This window comes from Myxine glutinosa, chromosome 1, assembly GCF_964187855.1.
Source record: "Myxine glutinosa chromosome 1, kmMyxGlut1.1, whole genome shotgun sequence".
In the NCBI taxonomy this organism is placed as follows: domain Eukaryota; kingdom Metazoa; phylum Chordata; class Myxini; order Myxiniformes; family Myxinidae; genus Myxine; species Myxine glutinosa.
This window is the reverse complement of record NC_136261.1, coordinates 358,762,731-358,786,216: the sequence shown is the minus strand read 5'-3', so window position 1 is coordinate 358,786,216 and position 23,486 is coordinate 358,762,731. Positions and strand designations below refer to the sequence as shown.

The following is a 23,486-nucleotide window of genomic DNA, read 5'->3' as shown; positions in this document are numbered from 1 at the left end:
GCGGAAGCAACCTTTGGTCGGGGTGGAAGACCCGGAGTGACCTTCGGATGTGGCTAAATGAGCTTTGACAGATCCTCGAGGAGGGCTTCTTAGACAAATTAGGGGATGGGGGTGAGTTGGTTTGGCCCTTCATTTCGCCAAAGACCACGAGACTCGTTGACATTTATGGGTGACTTGCTCTTTGTCACTCCCTATGGAGCGATAAATTTAGCTTGCGCAGTGTGCACATGCCTTGTTAACTCCTACCTAGGCGGAGTTGGTTATTTCCCAGCAGCGGATGCAATTGACAGGACGTTGATCAAAGCGTTTCCCCAGCACCCTTCTATGCTAGCATGTTGAGGCATACATATTATTTAATATTATTAATATTATTTAATAGGGCAAACGGGGAGTATTTTAGGGTCTTAAATGTTCCACTGAAATCCCCCGGTTATGGCTTTCGTGGAACAGCCTCTGGCTGCCTTTTATTACTCCCGCAAGGGAGTAATTCATTCGAGTGTGTGTGTGTGTGTGTGTGTGTGTGTGTGTGTGTGTGTGTGTGTGTGTGTGTGTGTGTGTGTGTGTGTGTGTGTGTGTGTGTGTGTGTGTGTGTGTGTGTGTGTTCGTGAACAAGATATCTGGAAAAGTTCTGAACGGATTTGGATGAAAGTTGGTGGGATGATTGCCCTTGGGATAAGGAAGAATTGATTAGTTTTTCGTGAAGCTCAGGATATTATTCCGGATCCACGAAAAAATTTTGGGAATTTTTTTTTCTGTTTTACTGCATTAAAGCTTTCATTCTTATTCTTAAATGATGTTTTCTCTAATTCCGAGATATATCAAAATAAATTCTCTGACGGCCTACTTTCTTTTTCATTCGTTGTTTTTTGGAGAGGGGATGTTAAACAAAACGTATTATTGCAACTTGTTTGTTGGATGTGTTAGGTTGGTGGGATGATTGCCCTTGGGATAAGGAAGAATTGATTAGTTTTTGGTGAAGCTCAGGATATTATTCCGGATCCAGGAATTTTTTGAAGAATTTTTTTACCATTGGAAGATGGGGCTCCAACTTGACCCATGGCCGGAGTATGCGCTCTACTGAGTGGCGTTCTAGTTGTCGCTTGTTGTTGGGGTTTTTGTTGTTGTAAACCCAATTGAGATCAGTTTGACTGATGTAGATTGGTATATATACGAGTATGTTGCTTGTTATACCGATGTGTTTTAGTTTTTATTCCAACTCCATGAACACTATGATTGATATTCTTCTTCTTCTTTCATATGGATGCAACTATCATCATTGACTGAAGGCTCGTCTGTGCCGCTGATGCAGTGCCATCTGCTGGTTAGGCCAGGAATTTGTAACTTCTTCAGAGTGCCGGGGATAGCGCGCCTACTCTACACTAAGGACACCATGGGATGTTTAACGTCCACCAACTAATGTCGGCAGACAGAACGCCCATTTGACGTCCATCCGAGGGACGGCACACACATTGATGAATAACCCTGCTTGTGAAACACCGGGATCGCAGTTTATAGCTGCATCAGGATTCAAACACATGCATGTAAAAATTTGCTTGTACCGGTGACGACACGTATGAACCATCTCATCCATTCCGTTACTCGGACTTCGATTTCCCGGAAAATATCAGTCGAGGTACCAACATCGCCTGTAGTTATACCAAAAAGAATGCACCTATATGCCAATAAAGACTAAACGTGTGATGAAGCAACAGTTGCCCCAAAACTGAAGCATAGACAGTATTTTTAAATGTTCTTATTGTTACCTCCACCACCTAAGGTGGACGGAGGTTGTTTTCACTCCTGTCTGTCTGTGAGCAGGATATCTCAAAAAGTTATTGATGGATTCAGACCAAACCTGGTGGACAGATTTGGTGTGTGACAAGGCCAACTTTAATGGATTTTGGTGAAGATCTGGATCCGCATCCAGATAATATAATTTTTAAGTGATTTTTCACCATTGAGTGATATGGCCAAAAATGGTATATGTAGTACGATATCTGTAAAGGTTATGGACGTACTCGAACGAAATTTGGTGGACAGGTTTGGTGTGTGACAAGAACAAGCCGATTAGATTTTGATTCAGGTGCAGATCCAGATCAAGCCTATCAGTGGGATACAAAACATAAACTGTTCAGCCTGGCGGAGGTTTGCTCTCTACTGAGTACCGTTTTAGTTCCTCATAGTTATGGTGCTGTAAGCAATAGCTCACGTGATTCACACATTGCGTTGGCGCTTCTGCATGCTCGGTTATAGACCCGAGTGTGCAGGACTGAATGGTCTGCGAGTCTAGTGACATCTTCACTCTGCAGGAATATCGTGTCAACGTTGTTTAATCACCTCTACAGGTGCGGATCTCTTCAGCTTTGTAATAACGTTCGTAACCCAGGCCTTGTTGCGCAGAGAGTTAGTGCTGACAGATCTCCAACCAAAAACTGTGTGAGACTCAGTGCTGCTCTGATGAGTGCCCACTTGGGACAGATACCATCGATCTCCATAGTGATACACAGTACCATAATCTTAAACAGCACATTAAAGCTGCTGAGAGCAAATTAAACGTACTGGTTATGTCTGATTTGTGGAATGATTATTCAATAAATAAAAATAGCAGCAATCAATAAAATCGACTATACTACTGACAGAGCGTCGGTGCCACCGAAGCAATCTCTTGGCAAACGTTATTCTGGGTGCTAAGTCGTTGCCTTCCCAGCAGTCGGTCAAAGCAAGAATTTGTAATTTGTTCAGGGTGCCGGTGACAACTCTATCTTTAACATTCACCAACTTGAAAGTTCATAAACCACCTTACCCCATTGCAGTCTTGAGAAAAAGGACATTAGAAGGGTATTTTCAACTCTTGCTCTGCATTACTGTGAATACAATCTATATTTGGTACCAGCCGCAATTTTGGCTGAATCTCAATATTCCCCAACCCGGAGTGTAGGAGCATCAATTTTGTCTGAATCTCAATATTCCCCAACCCGGAGTGTAGGAGCATCAATTTTGTCTGAATCTCAATATTCCCCAACCCGGAGTGTAGGAGCATCAATTTTGTCTGAATCTCGATATTCCCCAACCCGGAGTGTAGGAGCATCAATTTTGTCTGAATCTCAATATTCCCCAACCCGGAGTGTAGGAGCATCAATTTTGTCTGAATCTCAATATTCCCCAACCCGGAGTGTAGGAGCATCAATTTTGTCTGAATCTCAATATTCCCCAACCCGGAGTGTAGGAGCATAATTTTGTCTGAATCTCGATATTCCCCAACCCGGAGTGTAGGAGCATCAATTTTGTCTGAATCTCAATATTCCCCAACCCGGAGTGTAGGAGCATCAATTTTGTCTGAATCTCAATATTCCCCAACCCGGAGTGTAGGAGCATCAATTTTGTCTGAATCTCAATATTCCCCAACCCGGAGTGTAGGAGCATCAATTTTGTCTGAATCTCGATATTCCCCAACCCGGAGTGTAGGAGCATCAATTTTGTCTGAATCTCGATATTCTCCAACCAAGAATGTATGAGCTGCTGTTTTGTCTGAATCTCGACATTCCCCAACCCGGAGTGTACGACCCGCAATTTTGTTTGAATCTCAATATTTCCCAACCCGGAGTGTAGGAGCATCAATTTTGTCTGAATCTCAATATTCCCCAACCCGGAGTGTCGGAGCATCAATTTTGTCTGAATCTCAATATTCCCCAACCCGGAGTGCAGGAGCATCAATTTTGTCTGAATCTCGATATTCCCCAACCAAGAATGTATGAGCTGCTGTTTTGTCTGAATCTCGACATTCCCCAACCCGGAGTGTACGACCCGCAATTTTGTCTGAATCTCGATATTCCGCAATCATGCGACTGGCAAATGTGAGTGGTGCAGAGTCTGGAGACGTCATAAAATGGCACAACATTTTGGCCAATTAAAGCTAAATGGGAGGTTTTTGGAAGTGCCAGGAAGGTGATTTGTGTTTGACACCTACAGTGTTCAAATAGTCTTGGCCAAAATATTGGCACCCTTGTACTTTTTTCAAATAACTTACAATTTTCTCTAAAAAATAAGTTTAAATTGACAAAAGTATTTGGTCTCCACAATTCTTTATTTCACTGTTAATATTACAGAACCTTTGTTTATGATTGAGAACTTAATATGTCCGTTTAAATCAAAAAAGAAAAAGAAATGGCATTGACAAAATTATTGACACCCTCGACTTAATATTTCGTAGCACAGTTTTTGGACAAAATAACTGCAGTCAAGCACTTCCTGTAGCCATGAATGAGCTTCCTAGACCTCTCTACTGGCAGTTTGACCCACTCTTCTTGTGCAAACTGCTCCAGTTCTCCAAGATTTCAAGGGTACCTTCTCCCAACTGCTGTTTTCAGATCTCCCCACAGGTGTTCAATGGGATTTAGATCTGGACTCATTTCTGGCCACTTCAGATCAAATTTGGTGTGTGGGTGCAACCCACATCAAAATCCAAGATGGCCGCCGCCATGTATGTCTGACGCCATGTATGTCTGAACCATGTGAGCGGAATATCTTGAAAAATTAGCGAAGTACCAACTTCTAATCTGGTGTGTCTGTGTATCTAGGCATAAGAAAGAACGCTATTGAAAATTGGGTCGCCACGTCAAAATCCAAGATGGCCACCACCATATATATGCCTGAACCTTGTGGGCGAAATATCTTGAAAAATAAGCGAAGTACCAACTTCTAATCTGGTGTGTGGGTGTATCTAGGCATAAGGAAGAACGCTATTGAAAAGTGGGTCGCCACGTCAAAATCCACGATGGCCGCCATCATATATATGTCTGAAACTTGTGAGCGAAATATCTTGAAAAATAAACGAACTACTAACTTCTAATCTGGTGTGTGGGTGTATCTACGCATAAGGAAGAACGCTATTGAAAATTGGGTCGCCACGTCAAAATCCAAGATGGCCGTCGCCATGTATGTCTGAACCTTGTGAGCGGAATATCTTGAAAAATAAGCGAAGTACCAACTTCTAATCTGGTGTGTGGGTGTATCTAGGCATAAGGAAGAACGCTATTGAAAATTGGGTCGCCACGTCAAAATCCAAGATGGCCGCCACCATGTATGTCTGAACCTTGTGAGCGAAATATCATATCATGGCATGTTTTCTGCGTCTTCCACTTTGTCAACTCACATCACTTCCCCGACGGGGGACAAAGGCGTAACGCTTGTTGAGTTGGCGACGGATGGTGCGAGTTGAAACTGTCGTTCCTTGAATATGTTTGGCAGTTGATCGAGGTGCTTTCTCCACCATTCAAACAATCCTCTGCAATCTTAAATCAAGCGTTCTCTTGCGGCCACGTTCAGGGAGGTCGGCTACAGTGCCATGAGGCTTAAACTTCCAGATAACATTGCCTACGGTGGACACAGGAACACCAAGGTCTCTGGAGATGGACTTGTAGCCTTGAGATTGTCCATATTGGCTACAATCTTGTGTCTGTCCTCCTCAGACAATTCTCTGGTTTTCTTTCTTTTCTCCATGCTCATTGCAGTACATGCAGTGACACAAAACAGCAGAATGACTCCTTTTCTCTTAAAACTGGTTGAATCAGTGATTTTTATATTACAGGCACCTTGCAAATCACCACAGGTGAGTTAAATTCCGAAGTAAAGGAGAATCACCTCCTTTAAATCTAATTATTTCTCACAACTTATAAAAGGTGCCAATAATATTGTTCGGCCCATTTTAGGATTTCTGTGTGGAATAAGCTAAGATTTAGTAATTTTTCAGTTTTTTTTTTTTTTGTTCCATTGCAAACCAAAAAAATACATACACATGTGGATACCAAAAGATTTTTTAATTTCAACAATTTTCTGGAAGAAATGGTGCATTGTTTGAAAAAAAGTGCAAGGGTGCCAATAGTTTTGGCCAAGACAGTATATTGTTGCGGATATGAGGACTGTATTTTTTTTATTGTGTGCTTTATTATTATTATTGTTTATTCTGCGCCTCCTGCCTCCAGTGTTGTGTAAAAGTAAAAAGGGCGTCCCGGTAGTTATTCCATGAAACACCACATTGCAGGACCCGATAAAACCCTTGTTCAGCAGTTTATATCCTTATTATGTGTTTTAGGGTAAGGCCTTGTCATCCATTAACATGACACTCCATTGCACCGAGTAAAAGAGATAGATTCCCTTCATTCCCATTCCCAAAAACCTCCATTTCCCCTTTCGTAATGGCCAAGCCTCAATTTGGCAATTACATCCCCTCCAAAGCCGCCATTGACCACGAGGCAGGGTTGGGGAAGAAAGGCGGGTCTCCACCTCGTCATAGAGGGGAGGAGTAAGTCGGCCCCGCTCATCCAACCCAGAACGAGGGGTTTGGCTTGAGAGGGCGGAGAGAGAATGCTTGGGGGAGGTTCGCAAAGGGTGAAGGGCAGGGCCTATATAACCCGCCACGGGACGCTCCCCAAGGAGACAAGCAGATGAGTCCAAGAGATGAGCTGAAAGGCTGAGCTGAGCTGCGTGGTGAGGTGGACAGGAAAGAGCTGGGTCGTCAGAGCAGGGCTGAGTCGTGAGGTCCAAAAGCAGAAGATCATCCAGGGAAGCACAAAGCCTGCTATTCGTCACCTTGCTCGCCAGCAGCAGCGTCTACAGCAGCAACAAGACTCGACAGCCGTTTGGGGCCTGGACGGCAGTTTGGAGCAGGGCCGCGAAGGGACGGCGGCTGCCGAACGCGCCGATTCGTGCTGCCGAACAAATTGGACTTTCCTCTCCTTCCAGCCAATTCCTATCATCATTCCCCGTGTGAGTCGTCTTTGTTTGTTCTGTCCTGGGTAGGTAATTAAGTCTGTATAAGCTAGTATTTTCCCTGTGTCTCTAAAAGCTTCTGTATATTATTTTCTTATCTTTCCTTCTCCTTGGTTATTTTGAGCCTGTAAATAGTAAATAAATTTAGTAGTATTTTCAACCCTTTTCTCGTCTTCTTCTTCCTCTTTGCATTCGTCGTCTTAGTCTTTTCCCCATTGAATATCTGTGGCGCGATACAGCCAACGTTTGGGTGAATCGGGTTTAGTCGGGGAACAACTGTTCGGTCGCGGAGCCTTCGCTCGGCAAACAACATCCTTAACCGCGTACCGTAACAATATAATTCAATTTAAATAAAATAAAAGGGTTAAATGTTGTAGAAAAAAAACCTAACAACTTTCTTGGGATGTTTACCGCCGTTGGTGCACTGTCTTCTACACCACCTTATTTAACACTTTACATTAGGTCTTCGTAAAAGAGTAAATCTTCGATTATTAAACTTTGCATAATGATTAGAGAATCTGCTATGACTGTGTAAGGTTGATTATTTGATTCCAACCCCGACGGAGTCATACCAAAGACTACTAAAATGGTACCTTGTGCTTCTTTGCTCGACGCTCAACATTTAAACAGACCATGGATAAACCCCATTGATTGGCGTTTATGGAGAGTTAGAAACTCCTCAATTTCCCACCAAGAAAAAGAAAAGTGAATTCGTAAAGATTCCATTGCTGGTCTCCAGAGTTCCCAGGGAAGTTCTCACTTCCCCTCAGGAAGTGAAGTTTAGTGGTGTCTCGTTTATTTGTCTGCACCCAGTATATGCTTGATCAGTGTTGCAGCTCCTCCATGAGCTTTAGACCCTATTTGAAACAACACAAAACACTCAAATCCATGTGGTGGGGTCTTCATCTCCCTGTATCGTTTTCATTTTGTCGTCGCTCCGCTTTGTGACCTTGACATGCATTGTACGTAAATATTTGGATATGAATGTGGTGCAGATTTTATGGGGTGAATGTCCCTGTACGTGTTCTCAGAAACACGAAGGAAGGCTGCCGGTGCGAGTTCGAGCAGTGGCGGAAGGTACCGTGGTCCCAGTGGGAAACGTGTTGTTCACTGTAGAAAACACAGACCCTGAGTGCTTCTGGCTCACTAACTGGGTTGAGGTAAGAGGGATGATGTTTGTTGGAGGTTGGAGGTTGTTTACGAGTGTAGTTGGGGATACAGGATTATTAACAGGATAAATAAATAAATAATTGTACTTATTACTCCCATTACTTCATTATTTCTCTTTCAGGTGGTGTTCTTTGTCTGACCTGTTTCCATGAGTTGATGCCCGCCTTGCAGTATTGATCTCTTTCTTTCTCAGACTCTGCTCGTTCAAACATGGTACCCAATTACCGTGGCGACCAACTCCCGTAAGCAGAAGGAGTTCCTGGCTGTTTACCTGGCTGAGACAGCTGGCAATCTTGATGGCCTTGAATCCAAGCTTCATGACTTTGGATACCGTGGCGTCTCGTCACAAGAGGTTTTGCTTCTTTACTCGCTCGACCCGACCATGAGCAGCTTGCACTTTAATCGGACACAGCAAATGTAATACGATCGCTCGCACTAATTCCCGTTTCCTTCCCAGTCAGCCGGTATCGGTGGTGCCGCCCATCTGATCAGCTTTGAGGGCACTGACACGGTGGCTGGAATACGGTTTGCACGGAAGTACTACGACTGTTCAATGGCAGGCTTTTCTATTCCAGCCTCTGAACACAGGTGAACATTCACAAATTGCTGAGATATTGTTCGTGGCGTAACTCGAAGCTTTGCGGTGAATGCTTCCGACTCATGTCATTCATCTTATTGGAACACTTTTCCATTTCTCTTTGTACCCCCTTGTGCTTTGTATTGTTTTTCATATCAGCAGAAGTGTCTCATGTGGAATGGACAATTTACTTTGGTGTTGCACAAAAGCCCAAAAGTGTAAAAAAGAAAACGTTTCATTTTATGAAATTTCCCAGTAATTTAATTTAATAGAGACCATTTCTTATTAATCAAGTAGTTACTTCCACCACCAAAGGTGGATGGAGGTTATGTTTCCACCCCTGTCTGTCCTTTTGTCTGTGAACAAGATATCTCAAAAAGTTGTGGACGGATTCAGACGAAATTTTGCAGATAGGTAGTGTATGTGTCTTTCTGAAGTTTTCCTATACACCTTTATAAAATGTACTAGCAGAAGTACCCGGCATTGCCGGGCGGGGGAGGAGGAGGGGAGGGGGAAGAGGAGGGGAGGGGAACGGGGGGGGAGGGGGGAGGGGGAAGCGGGGGAGGAGGAGGGGAGGGGGAAGAGGAGGGGAGGGGAATGGGGGGGGAGGGGGAAGGGGGGGGAGGGGGGGAGGGGGAAGGGGGGGAGGGAAGGGTGCGGGGGTGCCCAGGGGAAGAAGGGCCCCTCCCCTCCCCCCTCCCCCCCTTTCCCCTCCCCCCCCTCCCCTCCCCCTTCCCCCTCCCCCTCCCCCTTCCCCCCCTCCCCCCTCCCCCCTCCCATCCCCTTCCCCCTCGTTCCCCTCCCCTTCTCTTCCCCCTCCCCTCCTCCTCCCCCTTCACACCAGGGGGGTTGACTCAGCCTGTCATCCCACCGAGGTCGGAAGTCGGAACTCATTGTCGTCAAATAAATGTAGCCTGTATGTTTCACTCTTTGTCACATGCCGTTGGTCCCATGTCAATCGGATGAAGTTGAAAAATTAACGTTACGAAGGTTCTCTGGGACGTACTGATTCCGAATAATGAAGTTGAAAAATTAACGTTCCGAAATACGCTAATTACGCCAACAGAAGCGCTGGAGGGAGCACTGCGCTCCCTCCCTTAGATTCCCTCCCTCTTCTGCTAGCGCTAATTACGCGTAACACACTAATTTTAAAACCCGAAGTTTTTTTAATTTTAAGGTGTGCTGTAGTCAGAAGCGCTAGAAGCGCTGCGCTCCCTCCCTTCGAATCCCTCTCTCTCCTGCTAGTGCTAATTATGCGTAATACGCTAATTTTAAAACCCGAAATTTTTTAAATTTTATGTCTCCGTGACATTCCTGGGACCATCCCGAGTCGAACAGTACTTTCCGCTCGCAAATCCGTCCACGGGTTCTCGAGATCTTAGAGATCATAGATCAGGATACAGACACAGAGGCCAACTCTACTTTATATATATAGATTACTTATCCGTACGCTTTTGGGTGAACCATCTACCAGAGGTCTCCACAAGGGTTTACTACAGGGTGGGCCACCCTATGTTAAATTTACCTTTTCCGTTGTGGAATTCTCATCACCTTTCCTCACTTAATTACTGAAGTTGTACGCCTGATTAAGCAAGTCAAAAATAATAGTTCGATGTTTAACAAGTTCAACATGGCCAATCATTCATATTTTATACAAGTTGGGTCATCCGAACAAGATCGAGTTGTTTAGACTTTAGTAAAGCATCATAATAGTAAGTCATAAATGAGCGAAGTCATAAATACATGAACACAGTCTAAGGAGGGAAACACACCAACAGCAGGGTAGGGGGACACAACAGAGCGGCACGTGGAGCAAGAATGGGTGAGGGGAAGAAACACCTAGAAAAGGTCTGAGCCCAGAAATGGCCATTTTGCACCTGCAGCAAAGATAAACTTGGGGTGCAACATGGCAATGATGGGCCAAATGGCCTCTTCATTTCCTTTTTCAGGTCTTACAGGATCGTGCGACCACCAGTTACATTTTGTGCAGCCCCGTAGAGAATGTGTGCCCTTTGTGAATTCATTTACATTCTACAGATGGGAAATAAACATTTAAATGCAATGGACTTGATTCCGCACAGCATCGACCTTCGGACGCACAGGTGCAGTCCAACCTTTGCCCCTCTCTCTGCCAAGGGAGGCACCCGATGAACGATGCTCATTCGCCCAAAGCGCCATTATTTCATGTTTTTACATAAATTTGATTAAGAATTGAAAGTTTTTATTGTGACGTTGAACCGTATAGGGAACATCCAAACAGGTGTGCATGCGTGCATGCTTATGTACATGGGTAAACCAGACCCCTTGGCCGACTTGGTAATCTCTTGATGTTCCCTATATCAGGAGGGAACATTATAAAATGTTCAATGTGGAAACTGTAACCTTATACCTTATACCACATGAAACCTTATACTGTTTATAGTAAGCACCCTTTAAATCTTATACCACATGTTTTGGCATCATGGATGTTCCAAGTTCCTGTGTAGTTTCCTCGCATGATCGGTGTGATGCAACTTTTGTTATGACTCTCACTTGCAATCATCCACCCGTCTCGTCTGTCGACCTGTTCCTTGCAGTAACATCACTGCATGGGGTCAGCAGCAAGAACGGGCTGCTTTTAAGTACATCCTTGAGGCCTTCCCCAAGCTGCCCGTCTCCATTGTGAGCGACAGCTATGATATCATTAATGCGTGCGAGCGCATCTGGGGAGAGGATCTGCGGAGCATCGTGGAGGCTCGCAGCTCAGATGCACCACTCATAATCCGGCCGGACTCCGGAGATCCTGTCATTATGGTCAGCAAGGTACGAGGTTTCGGGTTGAAGATGTTCTTTGGGTTAGATGCTGCAAGTGCCAGCAGATTTTTGGTTCCTTTCGTCGAAAAAGCCTGACCATGAAGATGTGATTATGATTAACGATTTTGTTAATTTTTGTAAACTCATCTCAGAGAACTTGGCGGAAGTGTGAAATTCACTTCACTTCAAGCAGGTGTACTCAGACTGATTTGGGTACCCGTAGGAGCTGCCGGCGGACATGTACGTAATACATACGCAAAAAGTGGGATTTCTATTACTCGTCCTATCTTTTCCTCCTCCATAGATTGCATCCATTCCCCTTGCTTCTTCTTTTGGTTGCTCATGAATCATTCTAGGCTCACTCTATCTTTTTTTTTTTGTACAAGAGTGAGACTCATGGAAGGGCAATGTCGCATTAATTGTGGGATAACAGGGGGGAAAGGGAATAACAAACAGGGGTCATAACGATCATGGGTCAGGATGTTGAATTTCACGAGGTTGCGGGTGCACTGCCTGCTAGAAGCCTTGGGGGAAAGATCGAGACCGAACACCCTTTGGAAGCCAGTACCGTGAATGGGGGAAGATCGAGACCGAACACCTTTTGGAAGCCAGTTCCGTGAATGAGGGAAGATCGAGACCGAACACCCTTTGGAATGCGGTTCCATGAATGGAGGAAGATCGAGACCGAACACCCTTTGGAAGGCGGTTCCATGAATGGGGGAAGATCGAGACCGAACACCCTTTGATAGGCGGTTCCATGAATGAGGGAAGATCGAGACCGAACACCCTTTGGAAGGCGGTTCCGTGAACGGGGGAAGTGAAAAATATAATAGTTGGTGTGCAGTCGGCTTGGATATTGGAAGCTTACCCCTACCTCCTCATTCACTCATATATGCTGTAAGAAGATTACCCCTTATACCAACATGACCCAGGGGAAGACTCCAGATTTTGCTAAATTTGATATTCAATGACCTGTAGGCTCAAAACGATAATTATTCGATTCCGTCGTTGCTACGAGTATATCTAGAGATGAGTATATCCACCAGAGATCAATCTTGGTACACCAGGTGAGTATTCATATTAATGATGCTGAGACCAATGGGAACACTTAAACAAAGCAAAAGGCTTCACGATAGAGTTTATTACAAGGACAGGCCCGTCGTGCTTGGTTGGAGGTTTTGTCTCGATTGTGGAGGGTAGAGAGGGAGAAATCAACAGAATGAGGTGAAAGCATGAACTGATAAAGACCAGGAGTTTGTGAACAGGTTGATTGGGGTTTTGGGGGATCTGGGTGTTTCAGGGGATCCTGGAGAGTTGTGGAGAGCCTTCAAGATTACCATCCTTGATGTTGCCGGTTGTTGTCTTGGAACCCACCGTCAAACGAAGAAGAACTTTGTCTCCCAAGGGACACTGGATACCATTGACCAGCGTCACAGGGCCAGGCTTGATGCCAGAGCTGAGGTGTAAAACTGTACGTTCGCTGAGGGCATACAAGGAATCAGTGAAAGGGTAGAGTATCACCCTCGGTCAGGTGATTCTCATCTTGCTTACAGAGGAATCTGTGCATTGCTTTCCCCCAAGCCTGTCCCTAAGTGTACTGCATTTGGAGTGGAGGGTGGTGGGCTCTTGACAGAGGAGTCTGACGTGAAGGCCTGCTGGTCCGGTTACTTTGAGCGGCTGTACCAGGCATTAGGCCAACACCTAACTTGGTGTTGAGTTGGACCCATCAGCTGTTGAGTTGGATGTCAGGGGTGTTCCTATCCTAATTGCTGACCCTCCAATCAACTGTGAACCGCCTTTATTTGTGGAAACACAGGCTGTGGTGAACCGGTTGAATGGGGACAAAGCTCCTGGGATTTGTGGCATTCATGCTGAGCTTCTCGAGGCTGGTAGAAATGCTGTACTCAGATTGATGAATGCAGTTCTTTTCTCTGTTTGGAGCACAGGCATCATCCCAAACTGACTGGAAGAGGGGCATTGCTGTCCTCTGGAAAGGGAAGGGTGATGGCCAGGACTGCACCAACTACCGAGGGATGACGCTACTCTCAATGCCAGACAAAGTATTGTGCTTGGATCATTCTTGATTGGGTTAGCCACCCTCTGCTTGAGCAACAGTGCCTAGAGCAGTTAGGCTTTACACTGAAGAGGTCAATGATTGACCGTATCCTTGCTCTTTGGGTCCTCACTGAGCACAGGCGAGAGTTTCAGCAAGAGATACTCGCAGCCTCTTTTGATCTCCGTAAAGCATTCAATTCAGTGAATCGGGATGCCCTCTGGAGGATACTCGGTCTTCGTGGGGTGCCACCAATACTGATCAATCTGATTTCCGAACTATACTCTGGTACTGACAGTGCTTTGAGGTGTGGTTGTTCCATCTCCAACTTATTTCCAGTTGTTACTGGAGTTCATCAGGGGTGTATACTGGGCCCCACACATTTTCAGCACTTGTATGGACTGGATTCTGGGGAGGATGTCGGAGAGATCTAGATGTGGTGCATCGTTTGGGAATGTCAAGATCTCTGACTTTGTTTTCGCATATGATGCTGTCATCTTTGGGAAGACGCTGAATATCCTTACGGGGGCCCTCCAGGTGCTGAATGAGGAGTCGGAACCGCTAGGATTACGGGTTTCCTGGGTCAAAACTAAGATCCAGGCTTCCATTGCCATATAAGATGCTGCTATCTTGTCTTTACCTGTTTGTGGCGAGCATGTTCAGGTCTCAAAGAGAATCACTTACCTTCTCAGTGATATTCATGTCTCCGCATGTTGTCAGCCAGAGGTCGATAGACGTCTTGGTCAGGCCTTGGAAGTCATGGATTCACTGGATTATTGGGTGTGGCGCTGTCGGTACCTTTGCTGGAGGATGTAAGTCCGAGTCTTTAAGTCCTTGGTGCTTCCAGTCGTGCTCTACGGATGTGAGACTTGTACTCTGACCAAGGATCTGTGACTGAGACTTAACTCCTTTGGTACCAGTTCTCTTCGGAGAATCCTTGGCTATCACTGGTCAGACTTTGTGTCCAGCGAACGTTTACTGAGAGACTTAAATGAGATTTGTTTCCTGTATGGTCCGTGTGGCTTGTTTTCCTGATGCTAAGCCTGCCCACCAGATTCTCTCAGCGAGGGAGCCTCGTCAGTGGAGGAGGCCAACGAACCGACCACGTGCCTCGTGGTTGCAGCAGGTTGGTCGGCATCTCAAGGAGATGGAGATGGGCCACGTATCTGCCTGGGGGATGGCCAGATGGAGGCCCTCGGTATATCGGCGGAAAGTGAACGCAGTGAAGAGTAGAGAGAGGGGGGGGGGAACACCAACAGTGGAGTTGAAGGACAAAATAATGGAGACTTGGAGAAGCAATGAGTGTGGAGAGGAAAGGATCCATGGGGCAGACTGAATGGATGCAGAAGGAAACTCTCAGGAAGAAAAACACTGGACATTTGGTAGGTAGGAGGTGCTTCCGGTGGGGGTGGGGGATTAATGAGTGTAGAAAAGATCATGTCTTTGGATTGGGGACAATCTGAGATGGTGGTGGACAGCTTTCTTGAAGACCTGGAGGGATGACTGAGATTGAAGAGGATGTGGAAGTTTGTTTCACAGGCCATAGGTTTTCCACCTCCACAAACAAGTTTGAGTTGATTGATCTTTCCATGGAAGAATGGTGCCGCAACCCTCCTGCAGTATTCCAGACGCTGGTGGACTCTGACAGTACATACAGGCCATACTGGCTGCAAGTGGTGGCCCAATGCCCCATTAAGTGACTTTAGGCCAAAAAATATATATTGCTGGTCTCTAGTCAGACCAAAGGTCCAAAATTGATGGGGCGATGCGGGTTTTTTTTTTTTGGTTTTTTTTGAAAAGCATGGATTGCACATATAGAGGTTTTTTTGTGTCCTCATGCCTTGTGGTCCTCCTCATCTGCTGTGGTGCCGTCCAGAGAGAAATTAAAGACAGCCAATGGGACAGGTCGGCCTTTTTGTAAATAATGAACACAAGCTTAAATTATTTTAAAATGTATTTATTCTGAAAATCATTAAGTTCTTCAAGCATATTATAGACTGCCATTTCGATCTCGAGATCGTCTCGAAGTACCATCAAACATTCCAATGCGTCGATCGCGTCAACACTGCGCATGCGCAAGTGGTCTCACAGGCCGATGGTCTCCCACGATCTCTTCTCCCAGTCCACCAGATTATCACAGACACTTACAACTTCATGACAAATGAGATAGGATCCAGGCCTAACTAACGAGACCACCCGCAGCTCTCTAGGCCTTCTGGTTGCTTCACACGAACCCGACAAAGAACGTCTTCGTTTCAATAAATGACAATATCCAGCCGATAGAGGCCTTGCATCGCGTGAACGTCGTCCATGGCAACCGGTTCCGGCCGCCATCTTGGGTGGCATAAACAACATGGTGGGAAAGCTGTCGTTTGATCAGACGGACCTGTCAGTTTACGCCCGTAGCTTGCCCGTTGAGGCGTTTTCGCGGTATTGCGAGAAACTGAGGCTGTGTCATCTGCCTGTGGAACCACAAGTACGCCACACGTACGCCACAAACACTCCACAGTCCACACACACTCCACACGTATGCCACAAGTACGCCACACACACTCCACAGTCCACACACACTCCACAGTCCACACACACTCCACAGTCCACACACACTCCACAAGTACGCCACACACACTCCACATGTACGCCACACGTATAACACACACACTCCACACGTACGCCACACACACTCCACAAGTACGCCACACACACTCCACAAGTACGCCACACACACTCCACAAGTACGCCACACGTACACCACACACTCCACACGTACACCACACACTCCACACGTACGCCACAAGTACTCCACATGTACACCACACACACTCCACACGTACGCCACAAGTACGCCACACGTACGCCACACACACTCCACAAGTACGGCACACGTACGCCACACACACTCCACAAGTACGCCACATGTACGCCACACACACCACACGTACGCCACACACACTCCACAAGTACGCCACACGTATGCCACACACTCTCCACATGTACGCCACACGTATGCCACACACACCACACGTACGCCACAAGTACACCACAAGTACGCCACACACACTCCACACGTACGCCACAAGTACTCCACATGTACGCCACACACACTCCACAAGTACGCCACACACACACTCTACACGTACGCCACAAGTACGCCACACGTATGCCATACACACTCCACACGTACGCCACACACACTCCACACGTACGCCACACACACTCCACAAGTACGGCACACGTACGCCACACACACTCCACAAGTACGTCACACGTACGCCACACACACTCCACACACTCCACACTTACGCCACACACACTCCACAAGTACGCCACACGTATGCCACACACACTCCACACGTACGCCACACACACTCCACACGTACGCCACACACACTCCACAAGTACGCCACACACACTCCACATGTACGCCACACACACTCCACACGTACGCCACACACACTCCACAAGTACGCCACACGTACGCCACACACACTCCACAAGTACGCCACACGTACGCCACACACACTCCACACGTACGCCACACGTACATAACCAAATGCCTCATGCTGCTTTTCGCTTCGCGAGCGAAGGTAGCAACCTCATGAGCCATATTCTCACCTGAGAGCTGGTCAAGGCAGCTATGAATCGGATTTAGCGTTGTGTCGGCCGGAAAACGGTAGAATGACAAGCCCGATCCCTTATGAAATCGGGCTGTACATCCGACAGCACAACAACTCTTTACCATCGTGTAGGGGGAAATTTATATGTGAGACGAGTTTCAAATTGCCGCCATTACGTATGGTGGCAGAGGCCATGTTTTGCCACCCAAGCGGTCACGTGACTAAGACGCTGACGTCACATGCAACTTCCCTATTGGATTCATGACGTCACGGCACACAAAACTACTCATATCTTTGGAACGGCTGGTTGGATTTGGAAAAACTAAACGGAGTTTTGTAGGGGAGAACCGTGCGCGAACGTCGATACCAAATTTGGAAAAAAACATGTTGACGCGCAGGGTCAAAATCGATGCGCGCGCTGACCAGAACCCGGAAATATATTTTTCTCGGCCTAATACATTGGTGTTTCCATTTTTTGTCCATTACCTGTACATTGATGATGTATTTTGGGAAAATCATAAAATTGTCTCCACTCCATAGCCGCACATTTGTCTGTTTTATCTCATTTAAGGAAACTTACAACGCACAGGTTTCTATTTGCCTGTAGCGTATCCACACCTGTGCACTTCCACCTACTCTCCATGTACCGTAAAATGTGGGTGAATAGGGACAGCAAGCAAGGTGAATAGGGACGCAAACTGAAAAAAAGTTCGGAAACCTTTTTCGCTGAAAATTGATAACCATACTGATTTGTTGATATTTGGGTTGAAAGTGTTCTCTTGTTTTTTTTAAAAGCAACTTATAGTCCCTCTTAACCCCATATATGGATATTAACGCTATATATGGATTTTTATGGCTGTCCCTATTCACCCCGTTTTACGGGTGAATAGGGACAGTCACTAATACAGAGAGCCCTGGTGTTGGGCTAGCGGCTAAGGTGCCGGCTTAGGATCCTAGGATCCTGGGTTCGAATCCCGGTCGATCGCTGAATTAACGCCAGGGGGGTTGACTCAGCCTGTCATCCTTCCGAGGTCGGCTAATTGAGTACCAGCTCACTGGTAATTCCCTGTTTGTCGTTGAAGGCGGCAAAAAGGGTTGGCGTCAGGAAGGGCATCCGGCCGTAAAACATTGCTTCAAAAATGGGACCGAAAAACAACAACAACCACGGTTCCCGAAAAAGGCCAACCCCCGCTTTGCGGGGAAAAATGGCCTCTAAAGGTGGTTATATTTATATTTTTTACTAATACAAAAAAATTATAATCAAGAAATAGGGACAGCTTAGAGAAACTTTTTATCCCATTTGTTTTTTCATTGGCACCGTGGTTTATATTATGGGTGCATATTATTATGTGCATCCATCTGAGCTATCAATTTAACAATAAGTTGGAAACTCAGGATTGTTTCTTGATTATTATTTTTTGGTATTAGTGACTCCCTATTCACCCATAAAATGGGGTGAATAGGGACAGCCATAAAAATCCATATATGGGGTTAATAGGGACTATAAGTTGCTTTTTAAAAAAACAAGAGAACACTTTCAACCCAAATATCAACAAATCAGTATGGTTATCAATTTTCCGCGAAAAAATTTTCCGAACTTTTTTTTCAGTTTGTTTTCCTATTCACCTTGCTGTCCCTATTCACCCCATTTTACGGTAGCGCTGTTTATACGGCTAACCACAAATGGGGAACTTGAGGTCATGGTATCGGAACACCATACCCCACATTTTTAGAAACAAACCAAGGTGTCTTTAATGTCCACAAGCTAAAGGCAGATGAGATCGCTAGTTTGAAAGTCTCCATCTGAAGGTACCCTGGCGCCACTACATCGGAGAGGTGGCTGACAGGATGGGCTAGATGTACGTACACTCGCCTCTAAGCTGTATAGCCCGAGTTTGAATTCTGTCCCTCAGATGGACGTTAAGCGCGCGTCCTGTCTGCCAGCATTCTTTGGTGAATCTTCACGAAGCGTAGGCGAGCTACCCTGAACAAATTAAATTCCTTCCCTGACTGTTAGAGGGCATTGCATAAGTGGCACAGCCGCACCCTCAGCCACTGATGCTACCCCCCTTGTGCTGAATATGAACAAAGAAAATCGGAAGGGTAAGAGGTTTGTTTACTTCGATCCTGTCGATGATCTGGTGATGATGATGATGAGCCTGGTGTTGGCTTAGCGGTTAGGGTGCCGGCTTGGGATCCTCGGATCCTGGGTTTGAATCCTGGTCGATCGCTAAATGAAGACCAGGGGGGTTGACTCACCCTGTCATCCTTCCGAGGTCGGCAAATTGAGTACCAGCTTGCTGGGATGAATGATCCCGGTGTGTACCCCGGTTTAGAATAGGTACACCGTATCCCTGCGCATCGTAAGAAGCGACTACGGGTTGGCGCGCCAGGAAGGGCATCCGGCCATAAAAACATTGCCTCAAACAGGGAACCATAATTGTCATGGGGCCCGCAAGGCTAACCCCCGCTCTAGCGGGGAAAATGGCCTTAAAACGATCATTCATTCATTCATTCATTCATTCATTCGATCTTGTCGATGATCGAAACCACACTACTGACATCCCAGTGGTTAGAATACCACCAATTGAGTTGTTTTGCTGCTCATAAGCGGTCAAGGCCCATGCAGGAGCTGCTAGCATACAATTCTGTCACTGCTTGTCACAAATATCAACCGACTTTAAGAATTAGAAATGTATCGAAGCCACGGTGTTTGTTTCTTGGTGCTGTGTGCATAGGTACTGAATATCCTTGGTGAGAAGTTTGGTACGACAACCAACCAACGAGGCTTCAAGGTTCTACCGCCATATGTTCGGGTCATCCAGGGGGATGGAATTGGCACTCACACGCTCGTGAAGGTACGCACACCACATTTAAAAAAATAGCATTGTATTTTATGTCTCATCCAAATACTGCCCTTGTTTTGGGCTTAAAGACAAAACAACCGGGGATTTGATGTGATTATATTGGTCGGGTTGGCCTGTTGGCGTTTCCATCTGGACCTCTGGCCCCTGATTCGGGAAGTCCCCAGGTTTAAATACCATCTTACAATTACGAAATCGTGCACTTTTGGTCTTTATGATTGAGGAATCATCTCCTATATCTTCCCTGCCAAACTTATCCGAGTGCGTATACCTTTGGAACGGCAGGTCTTGCGAGCATTGTGGCGGGAACGCTGGAGCGTCGAGAACGTTGCATTTGGCGCGGGCGGTGCCATCCTTCAGAGGGTCAACCGTGATATCCTCAACTGCTCCTTCAAGTGCAGTTTTGTGGAGATTGACGGACACGGGGTACTGATAGCACAATGTTTTGTATAGTATTACAGTAGGATTGTGGCTGTAATGGTTTTATCTTTCCTCAACTTACTGAAGTCATGTTGTATATGCTGTCTTCTTATTTTATATGCAGCACCTGGCTGCGAGTAGCATTGCCGGGGGCACAGCTCTGCCGCTGATGTAGTGCCCCCTTGTGGTTACAGCAGGAATTTGTAATCTGTTCAGGGTGCTGGTGGTGATTGTTTTCCTACTCTTCATGAAGGACACCATGGCATCTTTAACGTCTAACAACTAAAGCTAACATACACGATGCCCAGTTTCATGTCCATTCAAAGGACGGCACGCACATTGATGCCTCACCCTGCATGTGAAACACGAGGGTGGTAGTTTATAGCTGGGTCAGGATTCGAACCCAGGCAAGACAGCTCGGATGTGAGTGTGCACACATCGAGGCTATCCTGCCAGCTCATGGAATGCTGTGTTTTCAGATGAACGTGTTCAAGAATCCAGTGACGGATCCAGGGAAAGCCTCTAAACGGGGCCGCTTGTCCCTGCACCGTTCTGCAGATGGCCTGCTCTACACGGAACAGGAGGGAAAAGGAGATCCCAACACGGTTTGTTACATTTTCAGTGTCAATCTTGGTGTTGCTATAAATTGATTAGGTGCATGGTAAGAACAAACATTTGGGTTAAACTATACAGCAGTACTGGAGGTGGGGTTGTGGAAAAAAAAAAATATTGGTGCTAGTTTAGGAATGTCCGACTTGTCTTGTGTTTTGCTGAAGTGATGGGAAGCCTTCGGAACACCCCTTTGGAATTATGACTCAGTGTTATAATATATATTTATATTTCTTATGCACGGTTGGGAGGCCAGAAGCAAACAGGCAATGCAGATACGGCGAATGCTAAAGCATGAAACCAATAAATTCCACATTCATGTAGCACCTTCAGTCGCACTTCAGACATGGACAGCAAGTTCGTGAAGGACTTCCATGAAAAACGTACCCGTTCGGTTCACGTATAGAAACATCGATCGTGGGACTGTGGTGAATCTGCATATGGCGATCCGCGAAGTTCACGTTCAGAAAGTAGAAACCATCACGGCATGTCGTCATTTACTTGAACTCGATATCTCTTTTTTCATTCCAAACAAAACTCCAATCACAAATTAATCACAAAATAAAGTTTTAACAACATTGTTAATATTTCCTTCATTGTAAAAACTACCAAGTCAACAGTTAAAAGGATCTTGAGCCCATAGGTGTTACGGCCTTGGCAAGATCGATGGAGACAGCGATCTGTTAGCGTATACACCGCCCAAATAGCTATGTGGAATTCTCTCATGTAGAGATTAAACTAACGTCGTTTGAACTTTGGCCGAGGTCATTATTTACTTTTAATGATGTTTATATACGAATCAAAAAGAAGATAATTGGTTTTGGGTTGTCCTTTCCGCATATCTCGTGGGATTGTGAGTTGGAGAGACAACCGTGATGGCGGGGAGGGGGTTGGCATTCTCTCAAGCAGGGATTCAACCCATGTCCTTATAAATGGTCTTTGTCCGAGGTCACCGAGTCCGATCGGTGCAGCCGTTTGTGCGGCACCCGGGAAAATAACGTTATGCCGGAGTTGAAACCTGAAAATGCTGGAGGCCAATGCTGAAATTGGAAAAACAATATACCCTATTTTACTCCAGGAGATCCCAGGATTACCCACCCAAAATATCATTGCGATTGGTTCAGCTGTTTTTGCGGTACCTCCGAATGGACAGACAGACAGACAGACGGACGGACATTTGGTGAATTATAGTAAGATTATTACTACTAGGAAGGTGACCCATCCCAAGTAATGGGAAAAGCTAGTAAAAGTATCCCCCTCCTCTCTCTCTCTCCCTCCCCTTTTCCCCCACTCCTCTCCCTCTCCCACCCTACTCCTCTCCCTTTCCCACCCTACTCTTCTTCCCCCCCCACTCCCCTGGCCCTTCCCCACTCCCCTCTCTCCACCACTCCTTTCTCCACTCCTCTCCCTTGCACACTCGCTTTCCCCCCACTCCCCTGTCCCTTCCCGACTCCCCTCTCTCTCCACTCCCCTGTCTCTCACCTCTCTCTCCCCTCACATCCTGCTACCTCCCCTCACATCCTGCTCCCTGCCCCACTCCTCTTTCGCTCCCCTCACATCCTGCTCCCTGCCCCATTCCACTCTCCCTCCCATCACATCCCGCTCCCTGCCCCACTCCCTCCCCTCACATCCTGCTCCCTGCCCCACTCCCTCTCCCTCCCATCACATCCCGCTCCCTGCCCCACTCCCCTCTCCCTCCCATCACATCCCGCTCCCTGCCCCACTCCCCTCTCCCTCCCATCACTTCTTGCTCCCTGCCCCTCTCCCCTCTCCCTTCCATCACATCCTGCTCCCTCTCCCACTCCCCTCTTCCCTACACTCCTCTCCTCTCAACATGTCCATGCTCTATCCTTTTTAAACAGATTTAATTTCCTTTTCGGCCTTTTTTTTTGCTTTCACTATTCAATTATTCTTTGTACTGTATTTGATATCTGATGTACCATACTCATTACAGAGCATCTATGCCGCCAAAGCAGCTTCCTGAGCGATCGTTATACCGGTGGTTTGCCATTGCCTTCCCAGCAGTAGTCCGGGCAGGAATTTGTAATTTGTTCAGGGTGCCAGTGCTAATCTTTGAGAAGGACACAGTGGAGATCTTTAACGTCCATCAACTCATGTCGGAAGACGGGACGCCCAGTTTAAAGTCCATGGGAGGGATTGGCACACACTGATGATTTACCTAGTCTGTGAAACACCAGGATGATGTCGTATATAATACCGGTATGTATTACTTTAATACATTAAAAATGTATAATAGAAGTAAAATCTGAATCCAAAAAGTAGAATCCGATGTCCCTAGACGGTGCAAAATAATATCGGATAAACAATAATTACCTTGAAAAGAGTGAAAGAAAAGAAGAATTTTGGAGCCAATGTACCTCACGTCTCAAGGAGCCTATTATTTAATTATTTAATTTAAAAAATCGCTTTTTCCTAATTTTGTTCCCATTTCACTCGAGATTTCGACATAATTATTTCGGCCATGAGATCCAATCTTGAAATATGGAATCAGATTTTGAATATCAGCTTTTAATAAGCCGAGACAATGCATTATTCAATCTTGCCAGCCAATCACATTGCACCTACCCTCACACTTGCCAATCAGCGTAACAGAG

General features: G+C 46.1%; 1 protein-coding gene across 3 annotated transcripts in view; it reads left to right on the top strand.

Moving 5' to 3' along the window:
• NAMPT (nicotinamide phosphoribosyltransferase) overlaps positions 1-23,486 on the top strand; it is a 95,879-nt gene that overhangs the window by 58,054 nt on the left and 14,339 nt on the right. For all 3 annotated transcript variants that reach the window (XM_068099565.2, XM_068099551.2, XM_068099571.2), the window contains exons 5-11: positions 7,800-7,928; positions 8,132-8,290; positions 8,396-8,526; positions 11,092-11,317; positions 19,717-19,836; positions 20,128-20,268; positions 20,742-20,867. In XM_068099565.2, coding sequence (XP_067955666.1) covers positions 7,800-7,928; positions 8,132-8,290; positions 8,396-8,526; positions 11,092-11,317; positions 19,717-19,836; positions 20,128-20,268; positions 20,742-20,867 — 1,032 coding nt within the window. The remainder of the gene's footprint in view (positions 1-7,799; positions 7,929-8,131; positions 8,291-8,395; positions 8,527-11,091; positions 11,318-19,716; positions 19,837-20,127; positions 20,269-20,741; positions 20,868-23,486) is intronic.